The sequence below is a fragment of the Buteo buteo genome, chromosome 21 (assembly GCF_964188355.1).
Source record: "Buteo buteo chromosome 21, bButBut1.hap1.1, whole genome shotgun sequence".
In the NCBI taxonomy this organism is placed as follows: Eukaryota; Metazoa; Chordata; class Aves; order Accipitriformes; family Accipitridae; genus Buteo; species Buteo buteo.
This window is the reverse complement of record NC_134191.1, coordinates 12,900,915-12,915,539: the sequence shown is the minus strand read 5'-3', so window position 1 is coordinate 12,915,539 and position 14,625 is coordinate 12,900,915. Positions and strand designations below refer to the sequence as shown.

General features: G+C 49.0%; 1 protein-coding gene across 2 annotated transcripts; it reads right to left on the bottom strand.

Annotated features, from left to right (window-relative positions):
* Window positions 1-276: 276 nt before the first annotated feature.
* KLF15 (KLF transcription factor 15) lies at window positions 277-14,325 on the bottom strand. Of its 2 annotated transcripts, none has more exons than XM_075053449.1 (3): window positions 13,966-14,325; window positions 8,496-9,603; window positions 277-2,337 (listed from the first exon to the last, which is right to left on the bottom strand). In XM_075053449.1, the coding sequence occupies exons 2-3, from the start codon at window positions 9,536-9,538 to the stop codon at window positions 2,169-2,171; spliced, it is 1,212 nt and encodes a 403-aa protein (XP_074909550.1). In that variant the 5' UTR covers window positions 9,539-9,603; window positions 13,966-14,325; the 3' UTR covers window positions 277-2,168. The 2 variants fall into 2 exon arrangements, with proteins under 2 accessions (XP_074909550.1, XP_074909549.1); XM_075053448.1 differs by lacking the exon at window positions 13,966-14,325 and adding an exon at window positions 10,731-11,505.
* Between the last annotated feature and the right edge of the window lie 300 nt (window positions 14,326-14,625).

Genomic DNA, 14,625 nt, shown 5'->3' with positions numbered 1-14,625 from the left:
AGCAGTCAGAAACCACAGAAGGCATTCAGGTCCCAGTGCGGCTGCCAGGCAAGGCGTGAGGACTCCGGCGAAGGGAGAGCTGAAGTATCTCATGCCTCCCAAGAACTTTCTGAGATGAGAAAAACTTCTGAAGACAATTTCAGATCTGTTCCATCATCTCCCTGTTACCCAGCACCTGAAAAGTTACATCCAGGTGAATCAAAATTTCAAGCGCTATTGTCCTGATTACAGAGCTGGCTACAAAGGAAATTAATGAATAATAATTTCAAGAAGGGATTTAAAATTTTCATTTTCATTTTATTGTCAAAGTAAATATATTTTTATGAAGAACAAAAGAAAATATACAGAATTGTAACTTATGTACACTGGCTTTATAGGTATTTTTGTTTCCAATTTACACAAATTTTGATACGTTATTAAAAGATATTTTATATAGATATGCATCTATGTACAGTTTTATTTACATACATTCATAGGATGTGATATAAACCAGTCAACAGATGATAGTTCATTTATATTAATTTCTAGAGGACAAAAGGAATGCATTCGCTTTATCTAGACCTGTTGTTCTTGCACAGCGTGGGCTCCTGCTCTGCCTAGCGCTAGAATCGCAGTTTCCCATTTCCCATTTTGCCAACAAAAAGACAAACAGATGCTGTCTGCGAATGGAAAGGAAATGCAACATCCATTATAAAATCGTTCCTAATTACTGAATTCTATTTTCTTCTAAAGCTTCTTACAATTGCCAGAGTTCAAAAGGAAAAACAAAACGAGAAGAAACACAAACAAAATCACTTGCCTGCTACCATCCGATTATTTGTTTAAATTCCCTTCTTAGCCAGCTACCACACAAATTTGTTTCTTTTGGCTACTGTTCTCACCCATTCGCCCACCCCAGCTGCACGGAGCTCTGACACAGCTGTCAGTAAGGAGAGGATCAGCACTGAAGATCACCCTCGGACAGAAGGTCTCACAGCGCTGTCCCACCAGGCCACGATGCCTCCCACCCTCCCCTGGGTACAGCTACAACCTACAAGGCGCTGCCGGCCAGCGGACGAACGGAGGAGACTTGGCTCCAACCAGCCAGGCGCTGACTCGCGGTGGATGCTCGGGATGCCCGGTGCTCACCAGGACCACCGGGCATCTCCTGGGCTGGCGCTCGGGTTTCTCCCCCAAGATCACACAAGAGGACAGGAGCAGAGACAGAACAGAGCTCAGCCGTTCTCACAAACGGCTTCTTGCTGCTTTACGTGCCGGACAACAGCTCTTCGGCTAAAGACGGTGGACGCTGCAAACCAGAGTCAAAGGAAAGCAGCGTTTCCTTCGACGCATGGGCACCCTTTCACCCCTGCGGCAGCACGGGACAGGAGAAGCATGCACAGAAGTACGCGCTCGGCCACACCAAAAGGCTCCACTCCAAGCCATTTCATCCAGCCTGAGCTTCCAGGTTTGCTTGGGGTACGCCTTTGCTTAAATATATATTTATATGTATGTATGAATATATATACATAAATATTTATATATAGCCCTAGCCAAGGAAAAGGTAAATGTGAGCCGGAGAAATCAGAGGTGTGGAGGCGCATTCCAGCGCTCTCCATGCCTTGCCTCCCCCTGTCCCTGACTCCCACTGTTCCTCCTCCTATGGCCAGCCCCTACAAATCCTTGGCTCAGGCGACCCAAAAACAAAGGAGTTGTTTTCATTTCAAAAGGAATTTGCTGTTTCCAAACTGGACAAATAGAGCAGCTTAATAAAAACTCACAATGAATGGCCTGTACATGAGCAAAGCCCTCAGGAATGCCAGGGCTATAATTAACTAGCAGCAAGCAACTCTTACATTTTCCTGTGCAGCAGAAAACAGCTAAAAATAAAACACTGTAATTTCCAAAAGAAGCAGCAGCAAAGGAGGGAAAGATAGAAGGAAAGGAAAATAACATACTTAAAAAAAAAAAAAAGACAAAAAGGAAGAAGCATCCCCCTCCCTTGACCCAAAAAGAACTTCATTCTCAAATCATCTTTAAAGGACATGGGATACTCAGACATGGTGGTATCAGGTAACAGCATTGACTGTTCTGCGGAGACAAATAAATTATCACTACAAATATAGTGAGCAAAGTGCTGTCATCGGCTGTTGTAGGATGGCTGGGCGGGAAGGGGAAAGCGGGACCAATCAGTTCACGGAGCGGACGGAGCGGTTGCTTCGTGGGAACCGATGCACCTTGACATGTTTGGACAAGTGGTCACTTCGAGCAAACTTCTTCTCGCAGACAGGACACTGATAGGGTTTCACCCCCGAGTGGGAGCGCCTGTGCCGGGACAGCTCATCTGACCTGGAGAACCTGCAAGAGAAGGGAAGCCTTTTCAGATAAATGGGTTTTTACATTGCTAAGTCTCTCACAGTGGAAAAAAAGTCCTCTCAGAGCACTGGGAGACTCCACTTGTGGCAAAGCCCAAATGCGCAAACTGGAAGGGACACACAACAGGGCCAGTCTGGTCCCAACGGGCAGCCAGCAGCGGTGATGGAAACACACAGTAATCAACCTCATCCCACATCAACTCTGGACTCAGAGCAATGCATGGAGGCAACATTTGTACGAACCTGGCCCTAAACCCAATAACATGGGTACAACTCAACAAAACAGTTCTTGATCCCTCTGCCAGTCCCCTTCAAAGCCTGTCCCACAACCTCTCTCCTGCAAATCCAAGCACGGACCATTCTCAAGCAGAGATAACAACCAACGTCCCGCAGGTGAGGTCTGCTCCCAGCTCCCACTGACTCGAGAACAACGGACATCCAGTAACTGCGCCTAGTTTGAGATGGACCCCAGATAACAGCCAGACATAGCTACCCAGAAACTACTTGGCTTACCAAATCCAGCTGAAAAATGGGCTTTCGTACATGCTCCTGCAGGCTAAATAAAGACTCATTAACATCTCAGTACCAGAGATGCTCAACATGGTAACAGCTGAAATGCAGGTGGGCCCCAATGGCCATTAGCATAGTTACTTCATGGGTAAATTGAAATCAAGATTAAGCCTTTAATTACCAAAATTGTCTCCCAGAGTCATTTCAATTTTAGATATTTCCCACCTTCCATCTCCACAGAAAAATCCCCAAACAGCCACTGTGAATCCCCCAGGCTTTATTGAACTCAAATCAGCTAATCCTTTGGTCTTAACAGCGGGGCTGGCTCTATTTCCAGCTTGGACCTGACTGGGAGCCACAGGGTTAATTAATAATGTCACACTAAAACAGCCCTGTCCAGATGGGTACAAAAAATTTGCTGCCTGACAAAGGGCAATTAAGTGTTTTGTTGCCAGAGCAGTAACAAAGAGTGGCACAGAAAGAGAGCTTGCAAGAAATGGTATCAGCTGTTTATTTACAATAAATAAATGAAGTCATGGGCGCTAGCTGAATAAATCGGGGAAAGAACATGTAGAAAAATGTGCCCTTCTGGAGCAAAATATCACATCACCAACGGAGTGAATACGCTATTTTTATGAAAGGGGGAAAACAGGACCGCTGGGCTCCTATGAAAAACTCCTTCATGGAAGAGAAATAATTTTCCACATAAAGGTTTTAATTAGCTCTGATCTCCCACCACCAGTTGAGGAACAGGGTGTAGGCACTGGGAAAGCTGGGAATGGTTTCCTCAGCTCCTGCAGCTCTTCAGTCTGGTGATGCTACCCAGTGAGCATCTGCAGCCAGTGCAAAACAGATGCAGGTGCAGATACTCACCATAGCTAAGACACGGAGCGGACACATCTCTCCCGGGGCAGTTCCTTCATGCATCCTCTTGCGTTTCTGCCTTGTCCTCGCTTTGGTATCCCCACGGTGAAAGACTCAAATTCACCATTAAGAGCAATAGGCAGATGCCCTAATGGAGACATCAATCTGTTCCTCACCTGGGACGCATCTTCTTCATAAAGAAGGGGTTTCTCTTTGGCCCTAGTACCTACACTTTTGCTTTCTCTAGCAACCCTGCTCCTTCCAAAACCACAGTCTGGACCTGGGAGCAGCAGGGCCAGGGATTTCTCCCAAGTCCTTAGCAGTAAGCTAGTCCCAGTGCCACATCCCTGGAGGGATGCTCTACGGATGAGTGGGACTAAGCATCTTTCTGGAGAGGGCGGGATGTTGCCTGTGCAGACTGCCTCAGCGGGCCTCAACACTGGACAAGGAATGGACGTGTTGCCAGTGGTGGCAACCACGTCCAGGGAAAAGAGGTAGCAGAGAGGGAAAAGCGCATTTGCAAAGAGCCATGCTCTTACATACAAGCTTGCCACTCAAAGAAGCAGTAAAACGAGATGTGGCCAGGTTGCCTTGTCCCATGACGTTGGCCATTAAGGTCACCATCTGCACCAGTAGTGCAGTAGCACATAGCTAATCCTGCACAAGAGCTCCACAAGTGCATTTCGATAGGGATTGCATGGATGGTGGGGGAGAAAGAGGTGCATATCAGGAATGAGCAGCTCCACTCATACTCTGGGAGCTCGGATGAGTTCATCTGATAAAAATACACTCTGCCTCATAACGATGTCCTTAGCTGAAGAGGCAGGAATGTTGCAATACTGTTCCCCAGCAGTCACGGAAAGATCAACTTACAGAGCCCACAGAAATAAACCTCGAGCTGTCAGTGTGTTTACAAAAAAACAACGCAAAGGCTGGGACAAGGAATCCGGGATGATCTGGTGGCCTGGCTCTGCAGTGAACTGATATTTGCAGCACGTTCTGGCACTGAGATCACCCCAAGAAAACTGCAAATAATCCCCAGTGGAATGCCAAATTCAAGCAAAACCAAGGTATCCCCAAGGAACACCTCACTATCCAAAGTCGCTGCCATTTCCAGAAGGATTCCTCCTTCAACAGAAAGGTGGAGGGATCTGGGCAATCCCACAGCAACTAGAAGAGTCTCCTTCATCCTTCTGTCTGGTGGGACCCCAAAGGACTTGTAACTGCATCTCCCCTGGAGACAAATCCTAGAGCTCCCTGATATGTAGGATGTCCCGTGTCTCCCAGCCAAATGAGGACATCACTATGTGGCTCACAGGGCAAGAAAGGTCAACAGCTTCAGCCTAATACTCCATGGTCCCTACCACGGCCACCAGCCATTGAGACTGACCCAGGCTGTACCTCTCCTCCGCAACGGAGGGGAGGCTCTGGATTCATCCTGCCCATCCCCAAACGGGCTACAGTAAACCAGCGCTCCTCTTGCGCACCTGCAAACCCTTTCGCACAGCACCAGCAAAAAAGGCCACCGTGAGATGCCTGCCCTGCCCTGTCCCACGCATGGTCCTCCCCACGCTCACCTGGTCCCATACACGCTCCCGGCCACGCGCATTACGAGCCTTTAAATTCTTCCTTCCAAACCAGGCAGAGCTTGCATTGCGCGCGGTCACCCGCAGAGCTGGCTGCGGGGAAGCGCCTCCAGCCCAACGACACGGCAGGGCATTTAAACGCGATTGCCAAATCCCCCGGGGCCTTACAACCGCAGCTTCGTACGCTGCTGCGCCAAGGGAGCGAAAGCAAGAGCTTCTCTTGCTTCATGCCACAACTCGGCTGCTGGGGACAGGCCCACGCCGCAGCTCAGCTTTTTGGTCGGGGCTGTCTCAGGAGCAGCGCTAACCAGAGGCTGCCGTGTGTGCCAAAGGCATAAGCTGGCACGACACGGATCAGCGCGCTGACCGGTACAGCGGGGTATCGAACGCAACGGGTCACCGGCCACTTATGAACACCTCTCTGCAGCCTGCCGAAAACAGCCCTTGCCCCGTGCCAAGGAAGGGCACGAGCAAGCAGGGTTCATTCTCCTCTAGGGAGGTGCTCGGGGCTCTCCAGCTGTCCTGGGGCTTAGCAAAAGGGTTTGCTGTGTGCGCACCCCTACCTAGGTGCATTTAAAGCATGCAACTTCACCATAGCAGGGCTGCCCAGAAAGCTGGGGAAGCTTTAATACCCCACAGCTCAGCCACTTTGTGCTAGGCAACACTTTGTTTTGTTTGTGAAATTACTATCTTCAGTGAGGTCAGATCTTAAGCGTCTTCGGTGAAAAAATAAATACGCAAGCTCAAGAACGCAGTGAAAGGAGGGGGGAAACAGAGCCCAGCAATGTTTTAGTGCTTAAATTCATTTGAGATCATATAAAACTGGGAGCAAACAGAGAGTCCAGATGCATTTGACTTAAGTCACGTGAGATCACAGCTCTCACTGGAAAAGGTAAACATGCTTTATTGATGAAAGGGGACTGAGTAATTCAGCGCTCAATTGGGTATGGTCTTTGATGTAGGAGCAGTGCGTAGGGGATGTGCAGGAATCTCAGGCCAGTGCTAAGGCTTGCTGTAAGCGCAGGAAGCAGCTCCCCAAGCGCTGCCTCTCCTGCTGGCTATAAGCATCCCCCCCAGAGCAGAGCCCTTCCAAAGTTTGGGGGTGTTGGGGACTGGGGAACCAGCCTGGGCTGTGAAATGCAACAAGACAAACAGCAATAGAGAGTTTGAAAAGCCCTTCCAGAAGCTCTTTGTGGACAAGACACGTGTTCCTCGTAGCTAAGGTGATTAATTTCTCATCCCTGGTGGGTTCCTCATCTTTAAAAAGTTGTGGCTGGCTGAGAGTGAAAGTTCAGGGTGCTCCTGGTTGTGGGACCTGCACTTCTCTTGGCCCACCTTACACCTGCATCCTGCTTTTGATCCACACCGTTCACTGTAACTCTGGGAGAAGGCAGGCACCCTGGTGTACATTCAATCTCCATCCCTTATCACTTAATATTTTTCCTAAATGTTCCCCTTGGTTTTGCAGCCTGGGAAACACCAGCTCTGTAACAAGCCAGAGCTGGAGAAGGTCACCCACAGGCAACACTTCAGGCTCCTGATCTTGAGCCACAAAAGTCACTGGGAGCGTTGGCATAAATCTCAGCATGGATCAGACAAACCCTCACGTGCCACAAGCATTTGTCACAAAAATGAGTTTTGCTCACATCCCAGCGCAAGGAAAGCCAACATGACACCCACAGCCACGTTCACAGGCAGGAGGCACATCTGCTGCCTGTGCGCACGTACTCTGGCAACCAAACAAAAAGGAGCGAGTGCCTCTCCTGCAGGTCAGGAGCAAACCAGCCTGCGGCTTATGGGACCGATCAGCTAAATAACACGGCTTTAATTTCAGTGCATCCTGAGCAGCAAGCCACTGAGCCCAGCTCATGAAAAGTGCCACCAGGACAAAAGGAAAGAAAATCACCACCAGTTTGTAGAGCCACCATAAACTGAAACCAGAAAGAAAATCACCAAAGAAATTAGTTACATTGATCTCCTGAGTCCTTCCGAGACGCAAGCTTCAAACTGGTCCAGTTGGGGAGCAGAGGATTCAGCCCCATTCTGACCTTTTCCCTCAAGCCAATCCAGCCATCTCTAACTGCTGCATGTCTCACATATTTGCATTTTTACACAACCCTCTCCTGTTACTTTTTACCTCATCTGTTCCCCATGATCACAACCCATTTCCTCATTAGACATTGCTCGCTGAAGCTCTGCGAGATATTCTTTGAAAGAAATAACAGTTTAATTTAATACAAGGGAGTGAAGACTTTGTTTTCTCCCATCATAATTTGTGGTGCTATATATTAACACTTGCCAGCAGGCATGCTAGTAATACAGCTAATTGGAAAGAGGGAGGAAGGCTTCCATCAAAGTTTCCTTAAAAGAAAAAGTTGATTTTTTTTAAACAAAGTTTTAATTTTTCAACAAGTATTAAAAAAACCAAACAACTTTAAAAAAAAAAGTGAGAGAGATCCTCTGCAAAATGTTTTGTTCAGTCAAACCTGCAATCTTTCATTCAAGCAATGCTTAACTCCACCTCAGCCTTCTGGTTATGTTGTTACATCTGACAGCCTTTTGCAACTTTGAGTGGCACCCACACATTTTTCTGAATCAACGCAGAGAATAAAACCCAGAGCATGCCGGAACGTCACTGCCAGCATTTCCAGAAGGAGTGGGATGGAGTGCATTTTCTATGAAACTGCACAGCATACTGCTGCTCTTAACCACACTCGCTTATCACAGCCCTTCAGTGATCATGTTTAGCCCCCTGCAGTTGGAGCCACATGCAGCCACACACAGCAATTCTGCCCTAAACCATCCAGTTCACTCACAGCCCTCAGCTGGTACCAGCCAAGCATCTGCTGCAGCTGGTGTGTTGCAACCAGACCGATGTATTGCCTGCAGTAACAAGCTTAATCTGACCCTCTTGGAATGAAATACAAATAACAACAGACAACTTTTATTTTTTGTAAGACACTTAAACAGCTGGTGCCAGCAGGTGATGCTGTGCTATTTAATTATCAAAGCCCCTGGATTACCTAACAGGAAGAAAAGTCTTAATTCTCAAACCAACCGAACAAGTTTTGGGAACAGAAACAGTTTATAAATCAGAGTGCAAACCTACCTGCTCGGCAAGCTAGGTCAAGTGAGCAAAAAGGGGAAGGGGGATTGGACAGTGGTGCACCCCAATACTAACCTCCATCCACAACCCGGCCACGTGCATGCAAAAGGCTTTTCTCCCGTATGCCTCCTCAGGTGGGCTTTCAAATGGCTGCTTTTCGTGTACATCTTGGTACAACCAGGAAAAGAACATTTGTGCATTTTAATGAGTTCTGCTGCAGGGTTCTTTTGAAATTTCTGACCCATGATGATTCCTGTCTGACCCTGGATCATGCCTCCTGGCCCAATTGGCTTGGCGGCGATGGGGACGGGAGCAATGCGGACAAATTTAGAGGACAAGTTCAAATTGGACGACTGAACTATCTGAGGCACAAGGGCAAATGTCTGTCCTTGGATGTTGACTAGGAGCTGTGCAATTTTAATGTTCTCTTGTGCTGGTCCTTGGGAACTGGGGCTCGTGTTGGACTCCTGTTTGATCTGTACAGGCTGAATTTGGAGCATAACCGGTATCCCATTCTCCAGGGACATTCCTCCATTTGAAGCTTGGCCACCTTCTGCTGAGCTGCTCAACTGTTCATTTTTACTCTCTTTTAAACTAGCGCTGGGTAACATATGGTCTTTTTGCTGTAGCGAAGCAACAGAAACTTGGCTGCAAGCTCTCAAGTCCTTGGTCTCGCTTTTAGGTCTTTCTTTGAGCTCCAACTCCATGTTCTCCTCCAGAAATTCCTCAATTTCCTCAAGCGTGGGCTGAAATGGTCCTGAGTCTTCCATATCCACGGCAAATTCAGGCAACCGAAAGTACTCCTCTTTGACTATTGGCTGAAGTCTCCTTTTGTCCCACCATGACGCAGCGGTGTTCCCCAAAGATGCCTGGGACAGTAAGTAGTCTAAGATACTGTCCTGACTTTCCGCACTGGACGTGCTTCCATAGCTGGAGCTGAGAACCTGGGAGTCAGGGCTGGAACAAGAACAAAAGCTGGACGAGTCGCTGTCATCTTCCGACAGGGGAGAGGGCAGCATTTGGTAGGACCTCACCCCTGCTGTCATGTCCCCAAAGTATCCAAGAGAAGATCTTGTAGATGAAAAGGATTCATCAGTAGGCAGCAAGTGATCCACCATTCCTGGGCGATCTCTTATGGATATCCCAACAGCATATACCAGGCGGTGAAAGTTCAGGTGAGAGCCTGAGTGTAGGAAAACAAAACAGCAGCAGTCAGAAGTTGGTTTAATCATTTATCTCCATGAACTTACAGCTTGTAAAGCCCTCTCGCTCACAGGAAAGTCCAAAGCATCCACTCTCACTGAGTACACATGCTGCTACACGCTTTGATATGTCTGTACCACCCCCTAAGGTCTGTCAGGGCCAAAGCATTTTGCAGGATTGCACCACGTATTTGCAAAAGAATTCTTTCAGAAATCATTTCCCAACTGTGTGCACTCTAGATTTACAGCTCCCTTCCAGAATATTACTGGCAAGAGAAAATAAATTATGGGCTTTCACCTAACAGTGAAACCTAGAGCCAAAGAAGGGAATGGGGAGAAAAAATAAAGTGTTGAAATTTTTACCACCCCAAAAAACAAATAAAAAAAGAAGTTTATTGCTGGTGGCCATAAAATGCAAATCCTTTCCTTATCTTGTAGCTTTCCACCAACCTTATTTTTAACTTCCTCAGTTCCACAAATATAGGCTAATCAGCATAATGCAAGGATCAATCTGTCAGGAGCCAAAAATATTTACTGTGCTTCAGCATTTACTAGGCGGATTTTCCCCTCCAGATGTAATGAATCAGTGTGCCAACGTCATCATCACCTGCACTGCCCTTAATAAGGCTGGCACTGCATTGAGCTAATTACCATGTCCTGGCAAGCCAGCTGGTGGCTGGTTTCACCTCATCACTCCATACTCCTCTCTCTCCCAGAGGTCGAGGTGATCTGAACCTCATGCCAGTTGCTAAACTGGGAGGGCTCGTACAGACCCCCGGCATCTCAATCTGCCGTGACCCATGGCGGGCAGCTGCGCTCCCAGTCTCCCCCCTCGGTGTTAAGGCAGCGAGCAGGCAGCATCCCGCAAGCTCCTACTCACATGAGCCGTAGTCCCGCTGCAACCCCACAGAGGCACGAGGGCAAAATCCATCCTTCCCAGCGCAGCCCACCACAACGCTCACCGACAGCAGTGACCGTCCTGCGCCTTGCCAGTTAAGCCAAGCAAACTTCCTAGAAAGGTTTCTGGGGAGCGGAAGGCAGGAGGGGCATCTATGTATTTGTTTTCCCCCCCCCCCCCCCCCAGAGGAAAAAAAAATAAATCGCTTACGGATAGAGACTATGCCTCTTAGAGAGCAAACGCGGAGACCTCCGGACGGAGCAAACACTGGCCCTCAGTCATTCGCTCAAGGTGACTGATTGAAAACAGAGCTGTGTATGTGCATAATAAAACAACTCTTTCTGTGGAAGGTATGTGGACTGCAGAGATAGAAGTCATTTGATCAGCCTATGAGGTTTTGTGTGTGTGTGAATTAGGAGGCATGTGACCCAGCGCGAAGGAAATGCCAGTCAATCTTGTTACACGCTGTCATTTTCCACAGGCTCTGCTGCTGCGCTTCGGACGCTTTGCCATGAATAGTCAATAGCTCCCAGTTTTGTGCAGGGAACGGAATGGTTGTTACTGTTATTGCAGAGCATCCTTGCTGCCCAATCTCCAAAATTTGCCCTGTCTTTGCCTTATCTGGAGAAAAATAAAAAGGCGTCTATGTGCTCAGTGCTGCAGTGAACGCAGAGTGAGATATTTTACACAACACCCTTAAAGAGCTCCATCCCATTGGCAGCAGCTATTAATATTTCACAGGAAACGGGGAAAAAAAATGTATTTCTTAAAGATACAGCTTCCTCCTCCATATGCACATGGAGGAAGTAGGGGAGGTTGAAAGAAAGACTTAAAAGTAAGATTGCACATTTTCCTGGTATGCACAGCCTGTCAGTCAGCTATGCCTCCGAACCGATAATGAAATACCCACATGTGTCGAACACGAGGAAGTTCAAACAGAGGTTAGTGGCTCTGTTTTGTGACCTTAGCCTATAATCATTTCTTATAGTAAAAGTGAAGAGACAGAAGAGCTGAACTATTTCTAACACACGGGACTTTTTTTTTTTTTTTTTAAATCTCTGCATTGATGGAAAGTTCCTCCAGCAGAAGTCCCAGAGCTGAGCTAATTCCCAGTTTTGAAACAGAAAACACAATCTGCTTCCGAGAAGTTTGTATGGCTTCCAGTAAGAATTTACCCAAATAGCTTGTTTCTATCTTGCACCAAAACCCAGTGACTGCCTTGTGAAACGTGGGGCAGAAAGGAGGACTTGCCCTCAGATGGTTTCTGATCCTCCCTCCCATGTCTACATTGTTCCAGCTTGAACTTCTGAAGAACGGTGCTGTGAGTGAAATCTGGACTGCAACATGTTTCTTTTTCTAAGAAAAGCTGGCGTGCTCCACATGCGGGGAAAGACCAAAAGTGGCTAGTGAAGTTCTTTTTTTTTTAAAAAAAAAAAAAAAAAGGTTCACGTTTTCTTTAAATGCCTGCGAGAACTAGGAAGTCACATATCAAAATATACATATATTTCACCGGGAATAGAACTAAACCCTAACTTGAATAAGAGCTTAAAGGAGGGGGAAAAAACCCAACAAACCCCTAGCAGCTGCTGTGAGAAACATACCTCAGCAGAAAACAGCCAGCACGCTTATTTCCCCATCTCTTTTGACAAGGAGCAATGTCACTTGGTGTAACGAGAGTCATTTTAAGAAGAGAGGGGACTGACTGTCAGAGGCAAATAGATCCAGGCACATTACGGGCCAGAGCTGCTTTCTGTGCACTCTCAAAACTTGCAGAACAGCCAAGAAGATTTTGGGGAATGCCTGGAATGCAGGATCGGGTCCGGGCCATATTTTATCCTAAAGGACAGAGTAACAACCAAAAGGCTTTCATCCCTACTTTGCCTGAGGACACAGCCCAAACCAGAAGATTAAAAAACAAAACCAAAAAAAAGCCACGGCTGCACAAGCTATGAAAACTAACGATGCTGTTTACATAAAGCACTTTCATCTCTAGGAGCCTTGAAAACACATTAGAAATGTAAGCACTTATAGAGGGACCTCAGTGCCTGAGCCACTGAAAACCAGCCACTTCTGGAGTGAAATACAGCAGCTGTTCAACAGCACACGGCAGCACGACCGTCTCCAACTTTTAAGAGTTCCCTGGATTGTTATGATGTCCTTTCTGCCAGAAACATGTTGTTCTGTTTAAAACCTGTCCATCTAATCACCAGCTTAAAAAAAAAATTAAAAAAATCCCCCAAAACAGAGAAGGCATATTCTGACTCAGAGTAACATGAAAACATTAAGTCCTGGGAACTTGCTGGAACATGGGGACATATTTCCCAGCCTGTCATTTCTGGACGGTCAGTCCAGCGCAACTGATAGCACAGCAGTATATCGGCTCAGATACACTGACAGATATTTCCTATGTATATACCGCTACAGCTTTTTCTAGTTTAGGACTAATCTCTTTAGGGTTTTCTCTTGTTCCCTAGAAGATTTTAAATCTGTTCAGGCTGACTCCTGCTCCACAGACAGAGCCATAAACCAGGCCCAGCATTTCCAAGAAATTAACCTAGAAATGCGGGGGGGGGGGGGGGGGGACGGGACGGGACACACGACTACACCTAAAAAAATATATATATAATAATAAAAAAAAAAAGCAGCCAAAAGGAAACCCATTTGCTCTCATCCCTTCTGCAAGGGGGCTGCACTGCTCCCCGGATCCGGGGGGGGGAAGGAGGGGGGTTGTTTAGCGTCTCCCCGTTGTTTTTTTTTTGTTTCCAAACCCACCACCTCCGGGAAGCTGCAGAAACGTTCCCAAAGCCTTATTTTCTGGAAACAGCCCCCCTCCACCCCCAAACTTTGGGCTTCTACAAGAGGAAGCACTTTAGCTGCAGCGGGTGCTGGCGGCGACCCCCCCCCCCCCCCCCCCCGGCTGACCGAAATAACGCACGGTATGAGCCGCCCGGGCAGGGAAAGAAAAAAAAAACAAAACCAATTCCCCCCCCCAGCACAAACACAGCCGGGGTTCCACGGCTGCAAAGCGTTTGGTTTTTGGTTGGGGTGGTGGTGTGTGTTTTGGGTTTTTTTTAAATTATTATTTATTTTAATTGTCTTCTTGCTTCCTTCATCCCTTTTCAGGAGGGTTTAGGGGCCCGAGCTCACACACCACCCCCCCCGCCTGTCACACCACGGCGCACAGCTCCAGCCAAAAAACAGCCCCCCCCCCCCCGGCCCGCAGCCCGGCACCCCCCTGCTGCACCGCTCGGGGGGTGTGTGTGAGGGGATTTAACCTTCCACCCCCCCCCCCCCGCCACCGCGCAGCAGCGGCACAAACACCCCCAGCCCCCCCTCAAATCCTCCCCCCCCCCCCGGGTCCCGGTGCTGCGGCAGCCGGGTGCGGGGGGCACCGCCGGCGGGACGCGCACCCGCGCAAACCTCCGCGCCCCGCGCACCCCCTTACCTGAACTCCTCTGCGAGCCGGGGACGGGGGGTGCGTGTGTGTGTGTGTGCGGGGGGGGGGGGGGAAATGCCAAAAGCGCTCAGAAGAACGCGCAAACAAACCAGAAAAACCCACCCCAACCGCACAAAAAAAAAAAAAAAAAAAAAACACCAAGAACAAAAAGCCAAACCGCAAAAAAAAGCCAACCCACGGGGAATAAGAACCGCAAAACAACCCACCACCGCGCCGAAGACACCCCCCCCCACCCCCCCTTTTCCCGAGAACCAGCGGGAGCCCCGGCGCTGAAGCCGGAGCGGCGGCGGAGCGGGCGCAGCTCCCCCGGGAGGCGGCTGCGCGGCTGCGGAGCGCGGCCCCGCTCCCGTAGTACTATATCCCCCCTCACATGACGGCCGACCGGCGGCGGCGGCGGGAGGAGGCCCGGGAGAGGCTCGACCGCGTCCGTCCTCCCCATTGGGCCCCCGCCGCGGCGGGGGCCGGCCCGGCACCGACCTCAATGGGAGCCGCGGCACCGCCCGGCCCGGCCTCCCCCCCCCCCCCCCGGGGGGGCGGGGAACCCGGTAGGGTCAGGACGTGGGCGAGCCCCCTCCGGGGGGGGGACGGACCTGCAGGAAGGAGCCGGGACCGGAGGGCGAGCCCCCCCCCGGGAAGCCCGCGGAGGGG

Coding starts and splice junctions, on each gene's coding strand:
- KLF15 (XM_075053449.1), bottom strand. CDS start 9,538: ATGGTGGATCACTTGCTGCCTACTGATGAATCCTTTTCATCTACAAGA. Junction 2,338..8,495: donor TGGCCGGGTTGTGGATGGAG/GTTAGTATTGGG, acceptor CTTCTCTTGCAG/GTTCTCCAGGTCAGATGAGC.